Raw genomic sequence first — 25,814 nt, forward strand, 5'->3', positions numbered from 1 at the left:
GATATATACTTTTATTAATCTGAAAAAAGAAGATAACAGTTTTTTAAAAAAAGCTAACAAATAATTGTTCTGAGATTCTTCTTCTAAAAGTATATTCACTGTCAATTGTTGAATGGAAATTCAAACTATGACAGAACGAAACATCTTTCAGGTTGCTTAGGAAACCTTGAGAATGCAATACCTCTGTGGTACATGAAATGACAAGTAGCTCTGATTTTAATTCGGTGGGGTTGTTTTTTTATTTTTAAGACAAGTTGGTTAAAGATACGTTGTCTGTCCAAATGAAGACTCTCTCTCTCTCTCTGCACCACTGTTCTCTCACACACTTCTGACATTTAAATGCTTATGGTTATATTTCACTGACAAATTTTCTGTTAACAATAAACTCTTCCTAGAGGTGGAAAATTTAGAGATTCTATTTAAAACAAACAAAAAATGAACTTGCTTGCTATGTGGATTTTCTGAACGTATAATATCAAGGAAAAATAAGCATTAAAGAATATGAATATACTTTTCAAGATCTTTAAGGCAAGAGACCTGAAGTTCAAAAACTTGTCTCTTGGTAGCTGATTTCATAGCTAGTTAGTGGGGAGACATGTACATTAAGGGGATGTTGATGCAGGTCCATATTTCATAAACAGGAAAAGTCCCAACAAAGCAATCACATTAAAATTAAGTCACCGCAGAAGATATGCACGTGAAAAAAGCTTACATTTGGAAAACTGCAGTGTCTTAGAAAGGGGTTTCAAAATAAAAACGATTGTATTTTGAGCATTGTTCTTCTTGGATTGTCATGTTCTATGCAGTACTTGTTTTCATGTTGTATGCAGAGTGACTGAAGTCCAGGAAAATATGTGCTGGCTAAGTCTAAGAAAATTAATCAGGCAAATTGTTACATATGTTGTTAAAACCATTCAATAATGCATTCATTTGGAAATTTTACTCACTATATTCTACACAGTTAATTTTACTGTTTTTCTAGTGAGAATAGAACATTTGGGAAGCCAACATTGATACTTTATTAATACAAGGCCAATAATTTATTTTGGCATAACATCCTCCTTACAGAGAACACTATTTAAAAACAAACAAACCGCTACACTGGATTCTTGTGCTAATATGGGAAGTACCTTTTTTATTACCACTAACAATTCTAACCTCTTCCTGTAGCCTTCAATGTTAGTTCTGTATATCAAACTGCTTGATTGCATCAGCAGATAGCTAAAACAAAGGCTGGTCATGGAATTCCTGGGGGCCAAAGTAATGAAAGGTTATAGTTACCCATGAGATCAGAGCTCGGAGAGGCTATGCCTCTAAGTGCACCTTCCATCATGGTGCCCTGCATAGCTACTTATTTTGGAAGGCCTAGCTTGTCTTTTAAAGTGGGTTGCATTTCTGACAGGGTTATACAGTTTCAGTGGCTCTGAATATGATTCAGCTTACAAAAAGTGTTGGCAAGTTAGTATTATTTGTGTGTGAATTTTCCAATTGTATTTCAGACTTTAAGAAAAAAAGGCCTTAATGGTTGTGAGAGCCCTGATGCTGACGATTACTTTGAGCACAGTCCACTATCGGAGGACAGATACAGCAAACTAAATGAAGATAGTGATTTTATTTTCAAGCGAGGCCCTGTAAGTACTTTTATTTTACCTCTACTTTTTATTTGTTGATTCTTTTTATTAACTTCATTATTTAGGCTCTGAACAAGAAGGAACACAGAGGGTGTGACAGCCCGGACCCTGACACTTCATATGTGCTCACGCCACATACAGAAGAAAAATATAAAAAAATTAATGAAGAGTTTGATAATATGATGCGGAATCATAAAGTCGCAGTGAGTACTAAAGAATGGCTTGTGTTTTTATCATGTGCATGAGAACTTTCACAATGTTTTGCTTACCATTGAATACCACAGTAAAGAGTAGATGGTTTAATTGTTTATGAAGCAGATATACCTATTTATTATGTATGCATATGCGTGTATGTGAGAGAAATTCTGAAAGTTATGTGAAACTATCATGTAAACTAGGAGTTCTTAAACTTCCCAGGGGGTCTGTAGCTCCCCTCCTGTGCTCCTGAAGTTTCATACTTGTTTATGGTGTTCCTGACTCTCAGGAACCCATCCCCCTTTCTAGATGCTGCCTAAAACTTTTTTTTTTTTTTTAAACTAGGATGGACTCTTATCCTGAGATGTAAGATAACTTGTATAGAGGGATTTTAAATTTTTTACCCCTCTGCAATGGAACAAGGTTACAACAAGTGAGAAACAGCTTAAAAAATATTTCCTAGGAGTATGCCCTCATATAGAGAATTTGTTCTCCCTCTAGTAAATTAGTCAATGGGTAATATCTTCAAAAGCACCTTACTTAAAAGACGAAGTCCTATTTTCAAAAACGACGAAAGCATGTGGGCTCCTAAAGGTGTGACTTTTCAAAGGTATTTAGGTGATTAAAGAAGTAATAGGTGCCTAGTGGGATTTTGAAAAGTATCTAAGCAGTAAAGCACCTGACCCCCATTAAAATCCCATTAGTTGCTCATCTACATCTTCAGGCACCTAAATACCTTCTGAAAATTTCACCCTCAAGTGCCTTAGTCACATTTGAAAATAGACTTAGGCACCTAAATCACGTAGCCACTTCTTGAAATTTTTACTCAATATCTTGTATTGTCAGAAGACCTCCCACAGGCCATTTTACAGCTAATCCAAAATCAAACCTGGCCAGGGCCTGAGTCCTCACATCAGCACCAAGACTGCCAGCGCACTTCACAATTTTGTATACATATAAATATGATTGTTCTAGGGGCTATGAAGTGGCTTAGTGGAGCATCAGTCTTGGAGAGGAATTAGGGGGTCTCATGGTTCAAGAAGTTTAGGAGCCACTGTTATAATTTATTGGTGTGTGTTGGGGGTCATATTAATTCCTCTTTCAAAGTAAATTAATTTTGCTTATAGAATAAATCAGAAATTGATGAATATGCCAAAGAAAAATATTGCCTCCTAATGAAAGTAATTTTGAAACTCTGCTACATCTTTTCAGTTGTACATCGTTGGATTTCTTGTGGCAATTAAAAAGTGGACTGGTTAGGTTCGTCTTAAAATCTACATGAAAACTGAGTGATTTAATACACAAGAGGTGACTATAATCCCCAACCAACTCTCCAGTAATGGATATAATTCCTTTGTTAATCCACATTGCTCTGGGTTAACTGTGTACCGTCAGTCTTGATAGCATTAGTTCTTTCATTAGGCTCTCTTTTCTTGCACACAAAAGACATTTGTCCCTCGTTGCCAGTCTGAAGAATCCTCTCTAGGGTTTACATCAGTGGACATTGTTGTGTCTTTGAACCTGAACCCTAATGGTAGTTCTTTAGATTAACTTGAAACTTTAGATATCGAGAAGTGGTGTGTCAGGGCATCTTCTCTAGGTCTGAGTTCGCACGAGTAATCACAGTCCTCCAGTATAGTCTCTAAGCTGTCCCCTCTTATAGAAACTTTAACTTTTCAGGTCGGTATCTCTGGCTCCACTGAGTGCCATGAATTCCAGTCTGAAAAGTTCCCATAATTAGAATGACTGATTACAATTGTAAACTTTAGTGCTCCCTACGTTTATTTACATATGGTTAATTTATAACTGTTATGGTTTTGTTTCCATATCCGTGGGTCATATCACAAAAAATAGTCCCCTAGCTTTTATGAAAGACTTTGTGCTGACTGCTATCAAAGGAAAGGAAAGACAGACAGCGTGGAGTAGTTGGTCAGATCTAAAAGCCTACCCAGTAAATGGGCTGGCAGTGTGATATGTGGGTCTTCATTGTAGCAGTAAAAGTTGCTATCACTGAGTGATTCTACGTAGAAAGAAACACGTATGAGGATATTGCTATACATTTCCTCCGTTACAGTTTTGGAATTGTTGAAGGTGTTGCCTTGTGCTGCTTGAATGTAGTGTATGTTTACAAATTTAGTGCAAAAATAATTTGTCATAGATATTAAAAAGTTCATTGGAGTGGCCTGCATGTAAAAATAAAATATCAATAATATAGCTTATTGGATGGATGTTTACATATGGAGAGTGCCGCCTTAACAGAAGTGCTTTTTATTCATTGGAGTTGAATCTTTTTGCTGCAAACTGTACCAAGAAATGATGATCTTTTCCCCCATCTCTCAGAATTACTTTGATATAGATACTGTATGAAAGCATTATTTCTAAATTTTACTTTCAGAAAACGTACTATGTAGTACACGCACTAGTTATGAAGTATTATAAAGAAAAATTAAACTTTAGGTAATGAATGAATACAGTACATTTTGTGGTGATATACTGTTTTTTAAAATTCATTCATTAAATAAAAAACTTTATTCATGTGTATTGGGCTTCCTACTCATTAGTGCAAATTATCAAGGTTCTATTGTCCATCAAATAATACTGACATTTTGACTCTAATTTTGGTGGTGTGAACATTTATATTGAAAGGGAAAAAATCAGACAACATGTATACATTAGAGACAAAGCAGATTTTTTTTACAGGATTACATTCCTTTAAAAATGATATAAAATTATGATTTGGAAAAATTCGGTTATCATCCTTGTATTTGCTAAAGCTTATTGGGTATTAAATGTTTTCATATTGAGAATGTATGTAACTAAGAAATAAAGATTCAATCAAAATTTCTATATTCAAATAATTAGCACTCTTAATTTACAGAAATTCATTAGTATTCAGGTAAATAGAATTTTCTAGACTGTAAAAAGTATTTGTGAGTTTTTATAGATACATTCCAGATCTAGATAGATAACAACAATAATGCTTTAATTTCAATGTCAAGACTGTCAGAAAAAAGATACCATTACTAACTTTTCTCTTTTGTCTCATGACTGACTCAGTTTTGTTTTATAATGTGCATGTTTATGTATTCTTACATTTTGAAGATGCAACAAATTCATTGATCATTAAAATGTTTAGCTTATCAACTGGCTTTCTGGTATCAGGAATCAAATGTTAAGTAATGGCATACTTCTGATTAAAGTTAATGAATGAATATCAATAAAATATCTCCAGTCTAATGTTTACAAACTGTAGCTCTCAATATACCTGACATTGATAAATGACCTTACTGAAATGTGTCTTTAACTAAAGTACTGTAGTTCACAATACCATTCTCTTCAGAGTGGATGTTTTATAATTGTGCATTTTTAGAGTGATACAAAATTACTAAACTAACATAATTAATCTGACTTTATCTCAATATTATAGCCTTGACAAACATTACTGTGCAATATTAATATGTTCTTGTTTTTGTTTTCAGCCTGGCTTGCCTCCCCAGAATTTTTCAATGTCTGTTACGGTTCCAGTGTCCAATCCCAATACTTTAACCTACAGTAACCCAGGGAGTTCCCTTGTATCCCCGTCACTGGCAGCCAGTTCATCATTAACAGACACGACCATGCTCTCCCCACCTCAGGCCACATTACATCGAAATGTATCACCCGGAGCCCCTCAGAGACCGCCAAGTACTGGCAATGCAGGTAAGACTTCAGTAGTGCTACATTTCCTCTTTTTTTCCCCTTTAATTCTCATAAAGCTTACATTATGAAAAACTAGCAAAACTGTATGCTGTAGTTGTGATTTCTTACGTGGATAAAATCATAGAAATGTAGGACTGGAAGGACCTCAAGAAGTCATCAAATCCAGCCCCCTGTACTGTGGTAGGACCAAGTAAATGTAGACTATCCCTGACAGGTGTTTGTCCAACTTGTTTGTAAAAGCTACCAGTGATGGGGACTCCACGACCTCCCTTAGAAGCCTATTCCAGATTTTAACTGCTCTTAGAGTTAGAAAGGTTTTCCTAATGCCCAATCTAAATCACCCTTGCTGCAGATTAAACCCGTGACTTCTTGTCCTACCTTCAGTGGACATGGACAACAACTGATCACTGTCCTCTTTATAACAGCCCTTAATGTATTGGAAGACTGTTTTTAGGTCCCCCCTCAGTCTCCTTTTCTCAAGACTAAATATGTCCAGTTTTTTTAACTTTTCCTCATAAATCAGGTTTTCTAAAGCTTTTATCATTTTTGTTGCTCTCCTCTGGACTCTTTCCAGTTTGTCCATATCTTTCCTAAATTGTGGTGCCTAGAAGTGCCAAGTAGAGAGGGACAATTACCTCTTGTTGCTCATATACTGTTAATACACCCCAAAATAATTTTAGACTTTTTTGTAGCTGAATCTCATGAACTACTCTCATTCAGTTTGTGGTCCACTATAACCTCCAGATCCTTTTAAACAGTACTACCACCTAGACAATTATTCCCCATTTTGTAGTTGTGCACTTTATCTTTCCTTCCTAAGTGAAGTACTTTGCACTTGCCTTTATTGGATTTCGTCCTGTTGAATTCAGGCCAATTCTCCAGTTTGTCAAGATCATCTTGATTTTTAAACATGTCCTCCACAGTGCTTGCAACCCTTCCCAGACTGGTGTCGTCTGCCAATTTTATAAGCCTATTCTCTGCTCCATTATCCAAGTCATCAAGGAAAATACTGAATAGTATCAGATCCAGGACTGACCCCTGTGGGATCCCACTTGATATGCCCTCCCAATTTGACAGCAAATCATTGATAACTACTGTTTGAGTATAGTATTTCAACCAGTTGTTCAGACACCTTATAGTAATTTCATCTAGACCATATTTCCCTAGTTTGCTTATGAGAATGTCATGCGGGATTGTATCAAAAGCCTTACAAAAATCAAGGTACATCACGTCTACTGCTTCCCCCTTATCCACTACATGAGTAATGTTATCACAAATGGAAATTAAGTTGGTCTGGCATGATTTGTTCTTGACAAATCCATGCTGACTGTTCCTTATAATCCTATTATTCTCCAGGTGCTTAAAAATTTTGTCCCATGCTTGTGTTGTTCTTTTGTAGTCCTTAGCAATTTGTCCATATTTCCATATTTATAAGATTTCTTTTTGATTTTCAGGTCATTAAAAAGCTGATGTTATAGCCGTATTGACGTTTTACTATTTTCCCCATCTTTCCTTTCCATCAGAATAGTTTGGCAGTTGTGCCTGTAATTATTGTCTCGTTGAGGAACTGCCAGCTCTCCTGAACTCCTTTTTCCCTTAGATTTTCTTCCTATGGGACCTTGCCTGCCAATTCTCTGAGTTTTTTAAACTCTGCTTTTTTGAAGTCCATTGTCCTTATTCTGCTGCTCTCACTCCTTCCCTTCCTTAGAATCATGAAATATATTATTTCATATCATGCCAAACTTTTTCATGATCACTGTCACCCAAATTGCCTTTCACCTTCAGATTTGCTACCAATTCCTATCTCTTGGTCAGAATCAAGTCTAAAATGGTTGTCCTCCTGGTTATTTCCTCTACTTTCTGGAACAAAAATTCTTCTTCAAGTGCTTGTTTATGTCGAGTCCAGTCAGGTGTGTGCACACCGCGTGCACGGTCATTGGAAAGTTTTCCCTTAGCAGCTCCTGTCGGGTCAGCTGTGGAGCCCCCTGGAGTGGCGCCTTCGTGGTGCTCAATATATAACCCTGCTGACCCGACCCCTCTTCAGTTCCTTCTTACCGTCCGTGATGGCCATTGGAACAATGCTCACTCGCTCAGTAAGTACTCCCTTAGCCTTCTTCTGTTAGTCATTCAAGTTAGTGTTATAGTTGATTTAGAGTAGATAGTTAATTTAGATAGTAGGTTGGGAGCAGGGTCTCTCCCCAGTCCCTAACCCCATCCCCCCTGAGGGGCATGCTGTTAGCCTAAGGCTTTAAGCCCTGCAGTGCTTGCAGTAAGTCTATGCCCATCAGTGATCCCCACGACTCCTGCTTAAAGTGTGTGGGGGAAGAGCACTAAACAGAAAGGTGCAAAATCTGCAGGGCTTTTCGGCCAAGAAACAAGAAGGAACATGATTTCTGTTTCTTTAATGGAATCTGCTATCTGCCCACAGCCGGCTTCAGACCGCAACAGAATGTCGCGCTCCGACATTGGTGCACGACACGGTGCTGAGGAAGGACTCTAGTATGAGAGACCCTCGGCACTGGCACTCCTTGTCACCGAAGCCTGGGACAGCGCCCCAGCACTCCTCAACCTCGCCAGTGCCGCATAAGTGCCATAAGAAGGCTGAAAGAGAGCGCTCTCAGGCTAGGAAAGCCACGGGACCGTCAGGATGCACAGGCGTACCTTAGAACGGAATCGACACCTAAACAACACGAGCCCGTGCCATTGACTTCGGCTTCCCAGAAGGGACCGTTGAGTCTGGCACACAGTGACTCGCCACAAGGGCAGTGCCAGGTGGAGGAGTTTGAGCCACCCTCCATCCTGGACACTTTTGAAGCTGCCACAGACCTTATTGAAATGACAGCTTCACAGCCCGAAGCTCTGAGACACAAACCTCCAGTACCAATAAGTCCGGTACTGTCTAGAGGTAAACCGACCATGATGCGGTGCTCACAGTCCCCAGTTCAACACCATCCGCGGCACTGCTTGCAGTTGCTATCGCCATGGCACCACTCCCCGGCACCATGCTCAGTCAGAGTATCTCCGGCACTGACAAGATGCTCCCCCTCTCTGGCACCGAGGGTGGACTGGCACCTATCCGGGGCACCAAGAGACAACCAGCACCAATCACTGGCACCAACTCAGCACCAATATACGGCACTGACATCATGTCCTCGATCGCCGGCACCGGATACTTGCCGATCTACAACACCAGACTCCGGGCACCAGTCTTCTACGAGGTCGACCCGGCACCGGTCTCCCGCCTCATGGGCTCGGCTCCACTTTGGTCATCACGTTCAGGGTCCGCTTCCTCGGACTCTGATGGTGACTCATACTACTCCAGGTACAATCAGCATAGGTCTCACAGGCGGCATAGGGAGGCGCAGCCAACCTAGCAGGCTCCTGCACAATGGCCCTTTTGGACTCGCAGGACTTACCATCAGGCCCAGGGCTCCCTTTCAAGGGCTTCACGGTCGGTTGTCCCAGCACACCGACCACCCCACTCTGCCAGGGATCCGAGGCCACCCAGTCCCAGCCACCCCGTCAGCCTCAGGCCGCTGTCAAGGCTACTCCAGCACAGGACCAGCCACAGGCTCAGGCTACAGCTGCCTCGGCTATGGCCACCACAGAGGCAGACATCCTCCAAGAGGAGGTCAGGGCGCCGGAGGTACAGGAGGAACCATTACCTCCTCCGGCCACCCCATCCTCATCCCCTGACGAGGCAGTGGCAGGAGCCTCAGCTTCGGGCCCTCCGCCAAATTGACCATAGGACACATCAGGACCTTCTGAGGCGGATTGCCCGCAACATGGGGATGCAAGCGAAGGAGGTGATCAGGCTGAGGACCCCATGGTGGACATTCTTACTCCCAAAGGTCCATCACGGGTAGCTCTGCCATTGATCAAGAGAGTTCAGACCAACATCAGGAATCTGTGGCAGACAGCAGCCTCAATTCCACCAACCGCCAGGGGTGTGGAACGAAAATACTTCGTCCCTTCCAAGGGCTAAGAATATCTGTTTTTGCACCTGCAGCCATGATGTCTAGTAGTCTCAGCGGTCAACGAGAAAGAGTATAAGGGACAGCAAGGGCTGGCCCCCAAATCTAAGGAGGCAAAAAGGATGGACCTTTTTTGGTAGAAAGGTCTAAGCCATCAGGGGCCTCCAGCTGAGGATAGCTAACCAGCAAACTATCCTCAGCAGGTACAACTTCAACTCATGGGCCTCCATGTTGAAGTTCAAAGAGCGAATCCCTCCAGACTCTAGGTCTGAGTTCTCCGCTATTGTCGAGGAAGGGAAAGCAGTGGCACAAACCTCGCTGCAGGCATCCCTAGACTCTGCGGACTTGGCCGCCCATACCCTCTCCTCAGGCATAGCCATGAGGAGGTCATCATGGCTTCAGGCGTCCAGACTACCCCTGGAGTTACAACAAACCCTGCAGGACGTCCTCTTTGAGGGTGCGGGGCTGTTCTCCGAACAGACAGACTCCAAACTGCATAGCTTGAAAGATTCCAGGGCAATAATGAAGTCATTGGGAATGCACACGCCGGCAACCCAAAGCAAGCACTTCAAGCCCCAACTGGAACAATAGCATCCATATCCTCAGCTGAGGCAAAATTTCTATAGGCGAAGGGGCAGGAACGACGGACACAAGCCTTCCAACCCCCCCTCAAGGCAAGGCCAAGGCCAGTCCAAACCTTCATCTGGATCTAAGCAGGCCTTTTGAAGGGACATCCGAGGATGGCACACTTGCCTATCCACTGGATTCTTACCTGTGCTTTCTGAATGGTCTGTCCCACTTCTACTGTGCATGGTCCCAAATAACATCAGACCACTGGGTCCTTCACACGGTAGAAGTGGAATATTCTCTCCAATTCTGCCCCTTCCCTGCCTCCCACCCCCCTTTCCCATCCCTCTTCAGGGACCCTTCTCACAAGCAACTCCTTATCCAGGAGGTGCAGGCAATCCTCGCCATGGGAGCAGCAGAGGAGGTTCCTCAGGAGCTAAGGGGCAAGGGATTCTACTCCCGCTATTTCCTAATCCCCAAGGCAAAGGTGGGTCTCCAACCCATCTTAGATCTGCAAGGTCTCAACAAGTTCATGGTGAGGGTGAAGTTCCGCATGGTCTCCCTGAGCACTACTATGCCTTCCCTGGATCTGGGAGACTGGTACACCACCCTGAACATGAAAGACGCATACTTTCACACAGCCATTCGGCCTGCGCACAGATGTTTTCTCCAGTTTGTGGTCAACCACAAACACTATCTGTTCACGGTCCTCCCATTTGGTCTGTCTACAGCCCCCCAAGTATTCACCAAGTGCATGTCAGTCATAGCAGCCTTCCTCCAGAGGAGGCAGGTGCAGGTTTACCCATACCTGGGCAACTGGCTGCTCAGGGGCCATACCAGGGAGCAGGTAGAGTCTCATGTATGATTGGTCAGATCCACGTTCGAGAGATTGGGACTCCTCCTCAATGTGAATAAGTCAATCTTATCACCGACCAAATGAATAGAATTAATTGGAGCGGTGCTGGACTCGGTACAGGCAAGGGCGTTCCTGCCAGAGATCCGTTTCCAGACATTATTCAAAGCCTCAGGTGGTACCCGACCACTACCGCAAAGAGATGCCTGAGTCTCCTTGGACATGTGGTAAGGCATGCCAGAACGAGGCGCAGACCCCTTCAAGTGTGGCTCACCCAGATATAGCGCCCAGGGCGTGACAGGCTGGACTCGGTAGTTACGGTGCCACGACACATACTCGAGTCCCTACATTTGTGACTCAACCCTCAGATGGTATGCGAGGGTGTCCCCTTCAACAGCTCACTGCCCTACTTGTCCCAACTAACGGACGCATCAGATCTGGGTTGGGGGGCACATCTAGGAGATCTCTGAACACAGGGCCTGTGGTCGCAGGATGAGCTTTCCCTTCATAACAATATCAGGGAGCTCAGAGCAGTGCGACTGGCATGTCAAAATTTCCAGTCCTGCCTGCAAGGCCAAAGCATGGCAGTGATGATGGACAACACCACTGCTACGTTCTACATCAACAAACAGGGTGGAACCTGTTCCTCCCCCCATGTCGAGAAACCCTCCAAGTAGGGGTGTTCTGCATAGCCCACTCCATTCACCTGGAGGCGTCCTATCTCCAAGGAGCACAGAACGAGCTAGCGGATCACCTCAGCAGGTCGTTCTGCAACCACGAATGGTCCGTCCATCCAGGTGTTCTTTATCCAATTTTCCAAAAGTAGGGATTTCCCCAGGATTCGCCACCTGGAGCAACAGGAAGTGCCCAGTGTTCTACTTCTTCCAGAAACACAGCCTGGGTTCAACTACGGATGCGTTTCTGCTACCCTGGGAGACCGCCTCATGTACGCCTTCCCACAGGTCCCACTCGTACACAAGGTGCTGCTCAAGATCCACAGAGACAAAGCGGAGGTGACTCTACTGGCCCCAGCCTGGCCCATCAACACTGGTACACCACACTTCTGGAGCTGTCAGTGGACACCCCAGTTGTGCTACCACTCTGCCCCCCTCTGATCACGCAGGACCACGGCCTCCTCCAGCCCTCCACCTTACAGCTTGGAAGCTTTATGGTTAAACCCCATGGAGCTCTTATTCTTGAAGCTGGTAAGGGAGGTTCTACTCGGCAGCAGGAAACTATCCACCAGGGCTACTTATCTAGCCAAGTGGAAGAGATTCACTTGCTGGTGTGCCCAGCAACACACACCTCCACTCTAGGCGTCTATAACACTCATCCTGGACTACCTTCTGCGTCTCAAACAGCAGGGCCTAGCTGCGGCATCCATCAAGGTGCATCTTGCTGCTATCTCAGCCTTCCACCTGGGAGCATTTGGACTCTCCGTCTTCGCCAACCCCATGGTAGGACGTTTCCTCAAGGGGTTGGCACACCTATATCCACAGATTAGACAACCCGTTCCCTCATGGGACCTTAACCTCATCCTCTCCAGGCTCATGGGGCCCCCTTTTGAACCACTGGTGACTTGCTCCCTGCTCTATTTGTCGTGGAAGGTAGCCTTCCTGGTTGCCATCACGTAAGCCAGGCGGGTGTCCGAATTAAAGGCTCTGACCTCTTGCCCACCCTACACGGTCTTTCACAAGGACAAGGTGCAGCTCGGGCCTCACCCAGCCTTCCTTCCCAAAGTAGTGTCACAATTCCACACTGGTCAAGACATTTTTCTACCCGTCTTCTATCCTAAGCCTCACACCAGTTACCCAAGAGCAGAGGCTGCACTCACTGGATGTTCAGAGAGCACTAACATTCTACATCAAGCGCATGATACTGTTCAGGAAGTCGAACCAACTGTTCGTGGCGGTAGCAGACCAGATGAAAGGACTCCTGGTCTCATCTCAAAGAATATCTTCCTGGATCACTTCCTGCATCCGCACATGTTACGAGTTAGCCAGGGTCCCATCCCCAACTCTCATGGCACATTCCACAAGGGCACAAGCCTCAGCTGTGTTCCTGGCCCAGGTCCCGAGACCAGAGATCTGCAGGGCAGCAACTTGGTCATCGGTGCATACGTTTACCTCTCACTATGCTATCCCCCAACACTCCAGAGATGATGCAGCATTCGACAGGGCGGTGCTTCAATCAGCTATTCCTTAACTCTGACCCCACCTGAGGGGTAGAGCTTGGGAGTCACCTGATTGGAATCAATGTGAACAAGTACTTGAAGAAGAAAAAATGGTTACTCACCTTCGGGTAACTGTTGTTCTTCGAGATATCTTGTTCACGTCCATTCCAATACTCATCCTCCTTCCCCTCTGTCGGAGTAGACAGCAAGAAGGAACTGAAGGGGGGTCGGGTCGGCAGGGTCATATATTGAGCGCCATGATGGTGCCGCTCCAGGGGGCTCACAGCCGACCCGAAGGGAGCTGCGAAGGGAAAACTTTTTGACGACCGTGCACACAGCGCGCCCACACCTGATTGGAATGGATGTGAACAACACATCTCGAAGAACAACAGTTACGAGAAGGTGAGTAACTGTTTTTTTTTGTCCCCAGTACATTCCAAAAACCTTTTTGGAAATTTTGTCTTTTGCTGTAGTATTTTCTCAACAGATGACTGGGTAGCTAAAGTTCCCCATTACTACAACATCCTGTGTTTTGGATATTTCTATTAATTGTTTTAGAAATGTCCAATCCATCTCCTCTTCCTGGTTTGGTGATCTACAATAGACCCCTCACCATGACATCACCTCTATTTTTAACATTATTTTATTTTTACCCAGAGACTCTCAACTGGTCTGTCTCCTGCCTCCTTCTGGACCTCAGAATAACTGTATATATCCTTTATGTACAATGCAACCCATCCTACCTTTCCCCCCGCCTGTCTTTTCTGAACAAGCTATACTTCTATATACAAATATTCCAGTCATGAAATTTAGCCCACAAAGTCTCTGTGATGCTAGTTAAATCAGAATTTAGCTTATGTACTAACACTTCCAGTTCTTCCTGTTTGTTCCCCATACTCCTTGCATTTGTGCGCAGACATCTAAAATGTTGGTCAGATTTCCCCCACTGATTTCCTTTTGTTGCTCCTTTGACCTTATTGTAATTGTCCATGCCTCCCCCAACTCGGTTAAGGTCACCTATTTTTATACTTACCTGTGGGCTTTTGTCACTTGCCCCCATTGAACCTAGTTTAAAGCCCTCTTCGCTATGTTGGCAAGTCGATACACGAAGATGCTCTTCTCCTTCTTGGTCAGGTGGACCCCATCTCTTCCTAGCAGAGTTCTTTCCTGGAACAGCATCCCATGGTTGAAGAAGCCAAAGTCCTCTTGTAGACGCCATCTGCACAGCTGTGCATTCATCTCCAGGATGTCCCCCTGCCTGGGCCCTTACCCTCAACTGGGAGGATGGATGAAAACACACGCTGCACCCCGACTCCTTTTCCCTCACTCCTAGAGCCCTGTAGTCACTGCTGATCTGCTCAGGGTCAGACCTGGCAGTATCCTTAGTGCCCACATGGATGAGCAGTATAGGGTAGTGATCAGAAGGATGTATGAGCATCTGCAACTTTCTGTGGCATCTCAGAGGAGGGCTCCAGCCAGGCAGCACACCTCACGGGACATCATGTCAGATCGGCAAATGGATGCCTGTATTCCCTCAGAAGTGAGTCCCCGTCCACCATCACAATAGATCTCCTCTTCTCGGGTGCAGTGGCAATGAGCTTTCTAGCCTTGGGGTGAATGGCGGCTCCTCCTCAGCCATTAGTATCTGCTCTTTACCTCCTGTTGCCAGTACAGCATGCCAGTTCTTGACCTCTATGGATAGGGGACCCAGGGTGGAGCACTTTCTGCGAACCGAGGTGGTCAGCAGCCAGTTTCCTCCTCACGAAGCAGCCAATTCTCCTGTCTCCTCTTGTGTTGCTGCTTATGGTTATGAAATGTTTTAATATGATATAGTACATTACATTAGTACAGTACATGTGCTAATGAAAATTGATCAGCTTTATCTTTGATTTCGTTAATTGTTAGGTGGTATTTTGGGTGCGGCAGATCTCTCAGTGCCAAATGGAGCTGGTACCAGTCCAGTGGGTAAGTAGAGTACCACGGTTTATTTGAACTTTGTTTGTGCATTCACTTATGAGTGATTTCTGATTCGGACTAGTTTAAAAAAAAAAAGTATGAGTGTCTTTGCATCAGAACAGAAGTAAGCTGATGGTTTGATCGGTCGTATTTCCTCTCTCTATATAAAAAAACACTTGCCTTTTCAGCCTGTAAATTGCATTTTTCACTTTACTATATTGTGAACTGCATGTTTAACTTCCTTTATTTTCCCATTCCAGGTAATTTCTAGTATTTCCATGAGTTTCACAGTAATATTTTCTGCTTTTGCTTTAATGTATCTCCCCCCCGCACCCCTTCCCTTCAAGATCTTGCACTGGAACCATAAATATTTTGCTAAGCATAAATTCTCATGGAACTTAAGGAGCCCATCAGCCTAGCTTCAGTACCTGGAAAGATACTGGAACAAATTATTAAACAGTTTGTAAGCATCTAGAGGATAATAAGATGATCCATAATAGCCAACATGGATTTGTCAAAAATAAATCATGCTAAACCAACCTAATTTCCTTCTTTGACAGAGTAACTGGCCTGTTGAGTGGGGGAGAGCAGTAGATATGGTTATAGCTTGACTTTGTATGGCTATTGACACAGTCCCATGTGACATTCTCATCATCAATCTAGATCTAGATTAAATTACTATAAGGTGGGGAAATGATGGTTGAAGAAACATGCTCAGAGTAGTTATCAATGGTTTGCTGTCAAACTGGGAGGACATATCAAGTGGGGTACCGCAGTGGTCAGTTCCAGTGCTGTTTAATGTTTTCATTAATGACTTGGATGAAGGAGCAGAGAGTACACTTCTGTAAAATTTGCAGATAACACCACGCTGGGAGGGGTTGAAAGGACAGGATTAGAATTCAAAATGATCTTAATAAATTAGAAAATTGGTCTGAAATCAATTACAATGATATTCGCAAAAAGAAAAGGAGTACTAGTGGCACCTTAGAGACTAACCAGTTTATTTGAGCATAAGCTTTCGTGAGCTACAGCTCACTTCATGTAGCTCATGAGAGCTTATGCTCAAATAAATTGGTTAGTCTCTAAGGTGCCACTAGTACTCCTTTTCTTTTTGCGAATACAGACTAACACGGCTGCTACTCTGAAACCTACAATGATATTCTATAAAGACATGCAAAGTATTTTATCTTTCATAAATAAAAACTAGGGAATAACTGGTGAGGTAGTGGTATAGCAGGAAAAAATGTGGGGATAATAGTGGATCAAAAATTGAATTAATCCACAGTGTGATGCTGTTGCAAAAAGGGTAAGTGTCATTCTGGGATGTATTAACAGGAGTGCTGTATGTAAGACATGGGAGGTAATTGTTCCACTGTACTTGGTTCTGGTGAGGCCTCCGCTGGAATACTGTGTCCAGTTTTGGGCACCAGTTTAAGATGTGGACAAATGGGTGAGAGTCCGGAGGAGGACAACAAAAATTATTAGGAATTTTAAAAACCTGCCCTATGAGGAAAACTTAAAAAAGCTGGGCATGTTTAATCTTGAGGGGAAAAAAGATCCAGGGGGGAAATAATCTTCAATATGTTTTAAGGGCTGTTATAAAAGGGATGGCAATCAGTTGTTCGCCATATCCACAGAGGGTGAGACAAGAAGTAATCAGCTTAACTTTGCAGCAAGAAAGATTTAGATTAGATATTAGGAAAAACTTTCTAACTATAAGGATAGTAAAATACAGAGATGCGTTACCTCAGGAGGTTGTGGAATCCCTGTTGTTGGTGGGTTTTAAGACCAGATTAGACAAATATCTATAAGGGATGGTCTAGATACACTTAATTCTGCGTCAGCACAGTGGGATGGACTAGACTAGATGACCTCTTGAGTTCCCTTTCAGCCCTACATTTTTATGATTCTATGGAGCTCCTTTAAACCAGGGTGCCCCAAATTAGTAATTCAACAACAAATACTGTAGTGATGTTCTACATTCCTAAGAGTTTCTTACTTGTATAAAATATAACACAGTCTTCAGATTTATGCAGTAATGGCATGGAGACATCCAGGTTCCATTCTATCATATTCCAGGAAGGCAACATAAATACCAATCATCTGGCTCCCTGGTGTTTCTTTCATCTCAAGATATTGATTTGGTGGCTGAGGACCAATTTGGGAATATACTTGGTCAGCCCCAGAATGAGAACATAGCAAGAGTTATCAATCAGGGAAACTACTGGAGATACTCACATAAGTAATGGCCAAATAATAATCTGGCAACTGGGAAAAATCTTCCCAGATAAAAGTCAGAGCTTAAGATGTTTATAAATGAGTAGTGCTTAAATTAGTAGGGTAAAAGTGCTGGTTTGACTCTCCACTCTGCCTCCACCATGGGCCACATGCAACAAATGTTTCCTTCACACAGAAGCACAAGAAATTCTATGATAAAAGAAACCTTTTAATTTAGGGGGTAAATGAAGAGCAAGGTCATCATTAAACACGGTGGGATCCCAGATGGTGATTTCTCATGTGTTTCAGAGATCAGCTTATTAAGAAAAGGACCTGCTTATAAACAGTCCTATGTTATTAGGACTAGATTCGGTCCTTTTTTCCAAAATTAGGCCCCAAGTTTCTGAGCTTCGTTCATGCACTCAGCAAAAAGCAGTGTAGCATAGCTATGCTACACTAAGAGCCATATCGTAGTATAGGTACCACTTCTTCAGTGTTATAGATACTACAGATGTGAATTAGAAATTGCCCTTAAGCAAAAGCAGTATACTACGTTAAAATATTGCATATATCCACATCAACTTCATGAACATTCTTAATAACTTAGTGTTTTCTGATTTGATCCTACAGTAAATATTTTAGGAGCTGGTATATGGTAACAAATTATAGTGGTCATCGTCTTTACTTTCCAGAATATATCCCCCCACTACTCAGAAGTTTTTCACTCAAATGACAGTTGAAAGTACACAATGACTGTACAACTCTTGTGTTGGTGCGGTATTTGCAAAATGTATCTCCAGCAGAACTTCAGAAACATTCAGATGATGCCATATCACTGAGCCATTAGTACACAGTACCCTGCTATGACTTGCTATATACTTTTTGAAATGGAGTGGCTGGTGTAAATTAACCTTCTCTGTCCCAGAGTTCTTAATTGCAGCCCAGCAACAAACATATACAGTAGCCAGCTCATAAGCAGATTCACTCTGCTGGCTAACTTACCAGTTGAAGCTTGGGTCACTGTAACTAAGATATGAATTGTGACAAGTTAATAATGTCAGCTAATTCAAACAAATTTTAATGATTACTGACAATTCATACATTTTTCTAAACAGTTACTGATGAAAAGAAATGCATTCTATTTTCCAAAAAGCTTAGCTTTTCCCCCTCCTTTAAGGCTGTTGAGGGATAGGGGGGACTGAGGTAGATATATTTATTAACAGGTCTTTGTTTATTTTGTGACTTTTCATTTATGGGATCGGCACCAAGAGCAGTGGATGGGTGCTAATAAAAATAGGAAAAAATCCTTATAATCAATAGTTTTGCACAACTGTGAAAAATTAAATAGAAAAAAAGCTTAAAAATAAACACAGATATCCATCAAAATTATGAAAAATAAAAATCGAATCCTGCTTACAGATAAACCATCATTTTCTATATTCTTATCCAACTATGAAAGCCCTTGAAGGTGATTGTGGGTAAAAGCTGATACCTTATCCTGGCTCACTTAGGGCTCAGTTCAACTAAAGGCAAGGAAGATGAAGAAAACATCTGCACATTTATCCCAAACAAATTTTCCCTTCACATCAACAAGCAATCTGCCAAGCTCTGAGAGAGAAAAGATGCAGACATATAATAGCTTTCTAAAATTCTGTTTGTCCATGGACAGCCGCTTATTTTTTTTTAATGGCAAGTAAAAATATCACCATGGTAAGGACTGGCCAGTTAGATGTGTCTGGGCTGGCGAATTTCACAACCGTTTTGTAAGACTGATTGTACGTGGAGCATACAGTAATAGCTATAGGTAAGATTGAACAACCATTTTCATTTTAGAGGGCTGCTTGCAGTTGCTCATAATTTTGTCAAAGTTCTGCATTTCATATGAAAATTTAATACAGCCTGGGGCAAGTTTTTTTTTAAAGTCTTAGAAAAAATGGTTCAGCCATTTTCAACATTGAAGAGTAGTAGAAATGTATTTTGGTAGAGACATGTTGTTGGTGTACCATTTCAGTGAGAAAATTTTCATTTGGCAGAATTATAACTGCTTAAAAATGTATGTTAAGTTTGGCTTCTTTTTTTCTTCATGTTGTGGAGTTTCCATTTCAGAGAAAAAGTTGGCAGTTAGCAGACTGTGTTCATTAACTGCAAACTAATTCATACAGTGCAAAATGTGTTGGTGACCCAATTCCAGTGCTTGCGATGGCTAGAAACTGCAAGCCTTTTCTTCTGATGGGAAAAGAACAAAATGTCACCAGATGCCATGGTGAAGGTTAAAAGAAATTAAAAGAAAAATGAAGTGCAGTTCACATTTGCTGTGCAAATCTGGCAGATGTTTGAGATGACCAGGCACTTGTCCTGTGTTTAATATGGTTCCAATGTAAATCTAATAGTGGTGTGTCAGTAAAATGAAGGAAGTACATGGAAAACTAGGAGCCATACTTGAGACCAAATAAAGCATTAAAATTTGCTGTAGAGAAAAGCCAGGCTTTGAAAGGGTTTCTCTGCTTCACTCTTAGGCTGATAGCATTCAGATTTGAAAGCTGTCAGAAAAATAAAAGTAATAAGTGTTTTTTAATTTTGTTGCAGCTTTCTGAATAATGGGTTTTTGTCTCTCCCAGAAGTTCCATTTAAATATCAAATGGTTCTGAAAGTTCTGCCTCTCATCTTAGCATACAGCTGTAACACCAAGATTTTAAAAAATGGGAGTTGCTGGGTGGTTAGTACTCTTGAAAATCAGGTCTCTTATTTAAGTGTTCAACTTTACTAAGAAGCACAAGTCCCCTTGACTTTCAAAGCCAATGGGACTTATTTCCTTAAGTTACTTAGGCAATTCTGATAATCCCATCATTATTTTTGAAAGCTTTGTCTTTAAAGGTTCAAGTCCTTTCTAAACAATTTTCTCATACACTTCCACTAATGGCAGAGGTTTGTCTTAATGGTATGATTAGAGCTATGCTTTCTCTAATCACCAGTAGTTAAGTGTCAATGACAATACAAAGTATATTTATTTCCACTTTGAGCTGTCCTAATACCACAATTCCACAAATGAAGGAAAGCATACACTTCTTTAAAGCAGTGAAATATACGTGTAGATATTTCCCTCGTGATGAGAGCTGAAATTTGTACTGCTCCTATGACTACAGTTTCAATCTGCCATCTCCTCAGTGTTTTTCTTCAAGAGGCTAAGAAGTGGTGGGGTGTGTGTGTGTTTTAATTACTTTCACTACCTTACTGGAACTATCTTTATTTGAAATAGCCACACTGATGACATAGACAAGTGCTGATTTTAGTAATTTTCTTGTTTTTGATACTCAAGTTTTTCTCCCAGAATATTTTTTACTTGTATAAAAATATTGAAATATCTTTTTCCTACAGCACTATTTTTGGTTAGTTGATTTAATGTGGATATTTTTTAAATTCACTTATGTAGACAGCTTTTTTTTGGTGATGGACCATGGTATGTCATATTTGTTTGAGGTATAAAAATGTGTACATAATTATCTTTTCTCTTTCTTAATCTTATATTGTTTCACAAATTGCCTATGATTAACTTTTCCAAACCATATACAATAAGTCCGTTTCTCTGAAGCCAAACCACGGTAAAAGATTAATGACATCAAAGACTATAATTTATGTTTAGAGTAGTAATCAGAACATAGAGTACTTTCCAGCCACGTGTGTTCATTGTTTCAGCTGATGTGATTTATATAGTGAAATATGAGCCTCACTTTTCTAAATGAATCTTTCCCAATGCTTGGATCTTGTAGGACAATATATGAGATTAGTCTGTATTAAGTTTCTGAAGGAATTGGTGTACACAGTTGTTGAATAGGAATTTTGAGAATTTAGTGTTAGTGCAGCAAGTACCTCAAAATTAAAACCTGTTTCCTGTCCAAAAAAGCATGCAGGGTAACATGCATTGGTAGTAATGGTCTGTTACTTTTGCAGTATTTTGAAAGTACTATAGTAGTCTGAGTTGAGATAAATGAACATTTAATAAAACTGCCCCAGCAGAAATAAATTATAGTAGCTCTACATCTTTTTTTCCCCCATTTTCATTTTTTTAACCTCATCATCCGTTCAAATCCAGTAATTTATTTTTTAAAAGGTCTGTTGTGGATGGGAAGGAAACAATGCAGTTTTCCTGATACAATATAATAAATGGAACATACAGGGTTACTAAAGCTTCAGTCTGGCAAAGTGCCAGACAGTTACATCATCCTGTAATCATTATCTGTTTCTGGCTCCTAATCTTCTGCTAAATATTGCTTTTAGCTCCCCTCTCACTCCTTACTTATAATTTGATTTTCTTGGGTTACATCGTAATATATATAATAGAGCAGCTTTTTGAATTCTTAACAACAAAATAATATGTTTTTGCCTAAATTAAAAATACGGAATACCTATTCTAAAATACTTTTGTAGCTCTGATACAGGATCTTTAACTAATGTCACTTTTGCGCTCTTTACATGCTGTTTATAACAAGCACATAAAACATTTATCAGAGCAGTCTCTGATACAGACAGATCAATGCATGTATTACATGTGATGGTATTCTGTTGCTTTTTTTCTACCCAAACAAAACAATCTACTAAACATTTTTATGTTTTGCATATAAAATGGCACAGTGTACTAGCAGGAAAAGTGCTTTGAATCCGTCTACCCCACTGCTGGGTGAGGTACTCCACAGAGAATGCAGTGGTGAGGGGTTTGTTGTTTTTTGACAGCACCATTAGAAGCATGAAATCTTCTCTAAAGGACTGGCAGAGTCTTGTAATAAGGGCTAGAGGAAATGACTGTATTGGGTGTGGAAGAAGAAACAACAGTCCAGATTTAACACGAGCCACCAAAATAGTTGAAAACAGAGTGCAGGAAATGGCCTCATAAAATAGGCTAAACTATACTATACACTAAAAGGAAAATGGATGAATAATTCAAAAGCCCATTGTTTACAGTGATAGTGTTGATCACTCTAAATAGAGATTCAAAAGGATCACAGAAATCTGAAGCATATCAAATATTAAATTGAAAATATTAATGCATGATAAAACACTGCTATTTAATATATAATAAACACAAGCTACAATATAACAAGGAGCTGTTTGAATGTGTAGTATGCTGATATAATTATGTGCAAGTAAATGGTCTGAGACAAAAAGGTAGTATTTATAGTTCCATGTACCTTTAAAAGGGTACTGTCATGTCAAAATCACACTGTTGTCAAATAATTTTTCTTCAGCATTAACCCTTTAGAAGACTAAAATTGAATCTGTTTAATTGTACTCCCAATTAATCTGTTATTACTGTGTGAAATTTCTCTTTCATGCACACATGGCACAAACAGATTAAATTTGCACCGTCCCCTGTATTATGAGTCCATCTCTTAACCACTAGGCAAAACACAAAGCAATCCTGTGACTCTGCTGCTGTTTTAACCACTAGCTGGAGTCAAGAACCACAACCCCTTTTCATTCCTGCACTAGTGTTCTGCCTGTTAGCATGCCACACCTCTAATCACCCTCCCTCCTTCACTGGATTATGCTGGGTTTGCATAAATTCTGGTAGAATGTATGGAATTGGTCCCCTGGTATACCTTCTGCTCATCTATGTCAACTTCACCCATTGGGCACTCTGTATGTTTTCTGATAGTCATAGATTTTGTGCCACAGAAAAATGAAATTAGTCAATTTGTTTGAGGGGGCACACAGAGGTAGTTTACACTTAATATATTTTTTGATTGCAGAGGTATGTATTTGTATAAATATTATACATATTTGATTTTATCCTTGTTCCTCCACTCTTTGTATGTGTCTTATTCTTAGACCCAGTTCCTGCAGGTTTCAGAGTAACAGCCATGTTAGTCTGTATTCGCAAAAAGAAAAGGAGTACTTGTGGCACCTTAGAGACTAACCAATTTATTTGAGCATAAACTTTCGTGAGCTACAGCTCACTTCATTGGATGCATACTGTGGAAAGTGTAGAAGATCTTTTTATATACACACAAAGCATGAAAAAATACCTCCTCCCACCCCACTCTCCTGCTGGTAATAGCTTATCTAAAGTGATCACTCTCCTTACAATGTGTATGATTATCAAGTTGGGCCATTTCCAGCACAAATCCAGGTTTTCTCACCCCCCCCCCCACACACACACAAACCCACTCTCCTGCTGGTAATAGCTTATCTAAAGTGACCACTCTCCTTACAATGTGTATGATAATCAAGGTGGGCCATTTCCAGCACAAATCCAGGGTTTAACAAGAACGTCTGGGGGGGGGGGGTAGGAAAAAACAAGGGGAAATAGGTTACCTTGCATAATGACTTAGCCACTCCCAGTCTCTATTCAAGCTTAAGTTAATTGTATCCAATCTGCAAATGAATTCCAATTCCTGCAGCCACTCTGTGTGGACAGATCCCAAAACCATTGCAGAGCCCCATTGAAGTCATTGGGATTCTGTGTAGGTGCAAAGATCCACTTGCTTGAAGCATTTGCAGAGTTGGGACCTGGGATTGTAAACTCTTTAGAGAAGGCCCATGTCTTCATTTGTTTGTACAACACCTAGCACAGTGGGACTCTGATTTTGATTGGGACCTTGAGTGCCATTATAATATAAATGTTAAATAATGTCTCTGTTCATGTCCGACTCTGGAAACTGAAGTGCTTTTCCCACTTACTCTAAATGTGAATTAGTTTTACATCATCTGTATATTCAGAGATATGACTGAGTGTGTATATAGCATAAAATATAGATGCATGCTTTGTGTGTGTACATACACGTCTATAATGCTTATATATGTGTGTGTCTTTTGATTCATAAATATCAGGTCTTGTCAGTGAGTTAGAACGTATTTAAAGCATGCTTAAAACTTTCACCACGACTCCATTTCTTGTTTTCCTTTAAGGACCTTACTTACTTAGCCATGGTTACTTCTCACTTAAGCACCAGGATTGCAGCCCACATGTTCTTCACATTCGCAGTATCTGCCATTTCCTGCTTCCTGCCAGTGCCCCATACCAGTTAAAGCAACCATCAGCCAGCCGCTCCGTGTAGTAATTTCACATACAAACTCTGTTTGGATTCAGCTCACTCAGACCTTGCAACAACCATAACAATCCATCCCTGTCCAACTACAAAAAACTGTCCTCCATTCTTCCCTAAGCAACCAACCCTGTAGCCATATCCGATTTCAGACCCTCTTCTCACTTCCAACAGAACCTTCCACCAGCTTCACCCAATATCTACTACAAATCTATAGATATACCTAACAAATTGTCCTACCCTTCCAAAAACCACCCTAATTTCCCCAGTTTCTGTTTCACCACCCCAGCTGTTCTTGCGGGAGAAGCCTAGAAATGGCCTTGTTAACCTAGGGGAGAAAAAAGGCAGTTTTCCCTCCCTGGTGGAGCGGTACTATAGTGGCTTTTCTTCCTGTGGGAAGAGACCATCAGACTTTTCTCACTGTCCCCCACAACCTTTGTGGAAAGATGGTTGAATATTAAATTATTTTTGATTATTGAGCTAAAAAAGGGTTTTTTTTTCATTTCATTTCAATTTATTTGTAGCCAAACAATTGATTTTTTTCCCATTTTATTCCTCAAAAACCATTTTTTTAAAATGTTTGGTGGAAATCTTTTCTATTTTTTTAAGTGGTGTTTAGCTGAAAAATCTATTTTTTTCCCATAGCCATTTTGGGAGAGGAGTCCCCTGGACCCTCTGTAGGCTTGGGGTACATGAGGAATGTAAGAGGCTGTACGGTTCCAGTCAGAGACTTTTGGCACAGTAAGAAATCCACCAAAAAGGTGAGAGGGCCACAGTTTGTGGGTTCACTGCCCATTCATGCAAGTGTCTGGATGGTTTCTATGTTTGGATTTCCAAATTCCAGTGATATTGTATTTATTTTATTTAAAAATAATTTTGTAAAGTTTCACACACCCCTTTTAAAAAAAAGGTTACCAATAAGGTATCTTATTAAGATTATATAAATTTTAAGGACTTTTGGTTATTTGATTACCATTCATATATAAGAACCTGTTGTTTTTCCACTGTTAAAAATAAATAAAATTGCTAGCATACGGTATAAGTTTACTGTATAATGCATCACTGTCAATCACTTAGACATTGTGTCATGCTGTCCTGTTAATACACTTCATTGTTCTTCATAGTCATTTGGAGTTTTGCTTAAGAGAAAGGAATGTGAAACTATCAATTTTCTTATTCTAAACACCTTTAAATTAACATGTACTTACTGTAATAAAATGGAATTGGGCACAGGGGCCTATTCAAATTAGAATGATAGTATAATATTCATGCCAGTAAGGTGGTACAGGCTATTAAAAGAAAATTTCGCACACAGTAAACTTTTTGGTAATAGACCTGCCACTGAATGGTGACTATAAAGAGCACTTTCAGAACTGGAATGTTAGTATAAACATAATTTATTATTAATTGTATTTATTTATACATATACTGGTTCTATAGTGTGAACCACACAGTTCACTTCCCCTGTTGTAAATTTCTCTCATTTTCAGCTTAATATATTTTTTCATT

At 41.0% G+C, this 25,814-nt stretch overlaps 1 protein-coding gene across 8 annotated transcripts in view; it reads left to right on the forward strand.

Moving 5' to 3' along the window:
• The window catches only part of MEF2A (myocyte enhancer factor 2A), a 155,931-nt gene that overhangs the window by 110,749 nt on the left and 19,368 nt on the right, over positions 1–25,814 (forward strand). For 4 of the 8 annotated variants that reach the window (XM_074966533.1, XM_074966529.1, XM_074966530.1 and 1 more), the window contains 3 exons: positions 1,697–1,834; positions 5,306–5,525; positions 14,998–15,057. In XM_074966533.1, coding sequence (XP_074822634.1) covers positions 1,697–1,834; positions 5,306–5,525; positions 14,998–15,057 — 418 coding nt within the window. Of the gene's footprint in view, positions 1–1,499; positions 1,632–1,696; positions 1,835–5,305; positions 5,526–14,997; positions 15,058–25,814 lie in introns of all 8 variants that reach the window. The other 4 variants (XM_074966534.1, XM_074966532.1, XM_074966536.1 and 1 more) reach the window with 3 other exon arrangements.

Source organism: Natator depressus, chromosome 10, assembly GCF_965152275.1.
Source record: "Natator depressus isolate rNatDep1 chromosome 10, rNatDep2.hap1, whole genome shotgun sequence".
In the NCBI taxonomy this organism is placed as follows: domain Eukaryota; kingdom Metazoa; phylum Chordata; order Testudines; family Cheloniidae; genus Natator; species Natator depressus.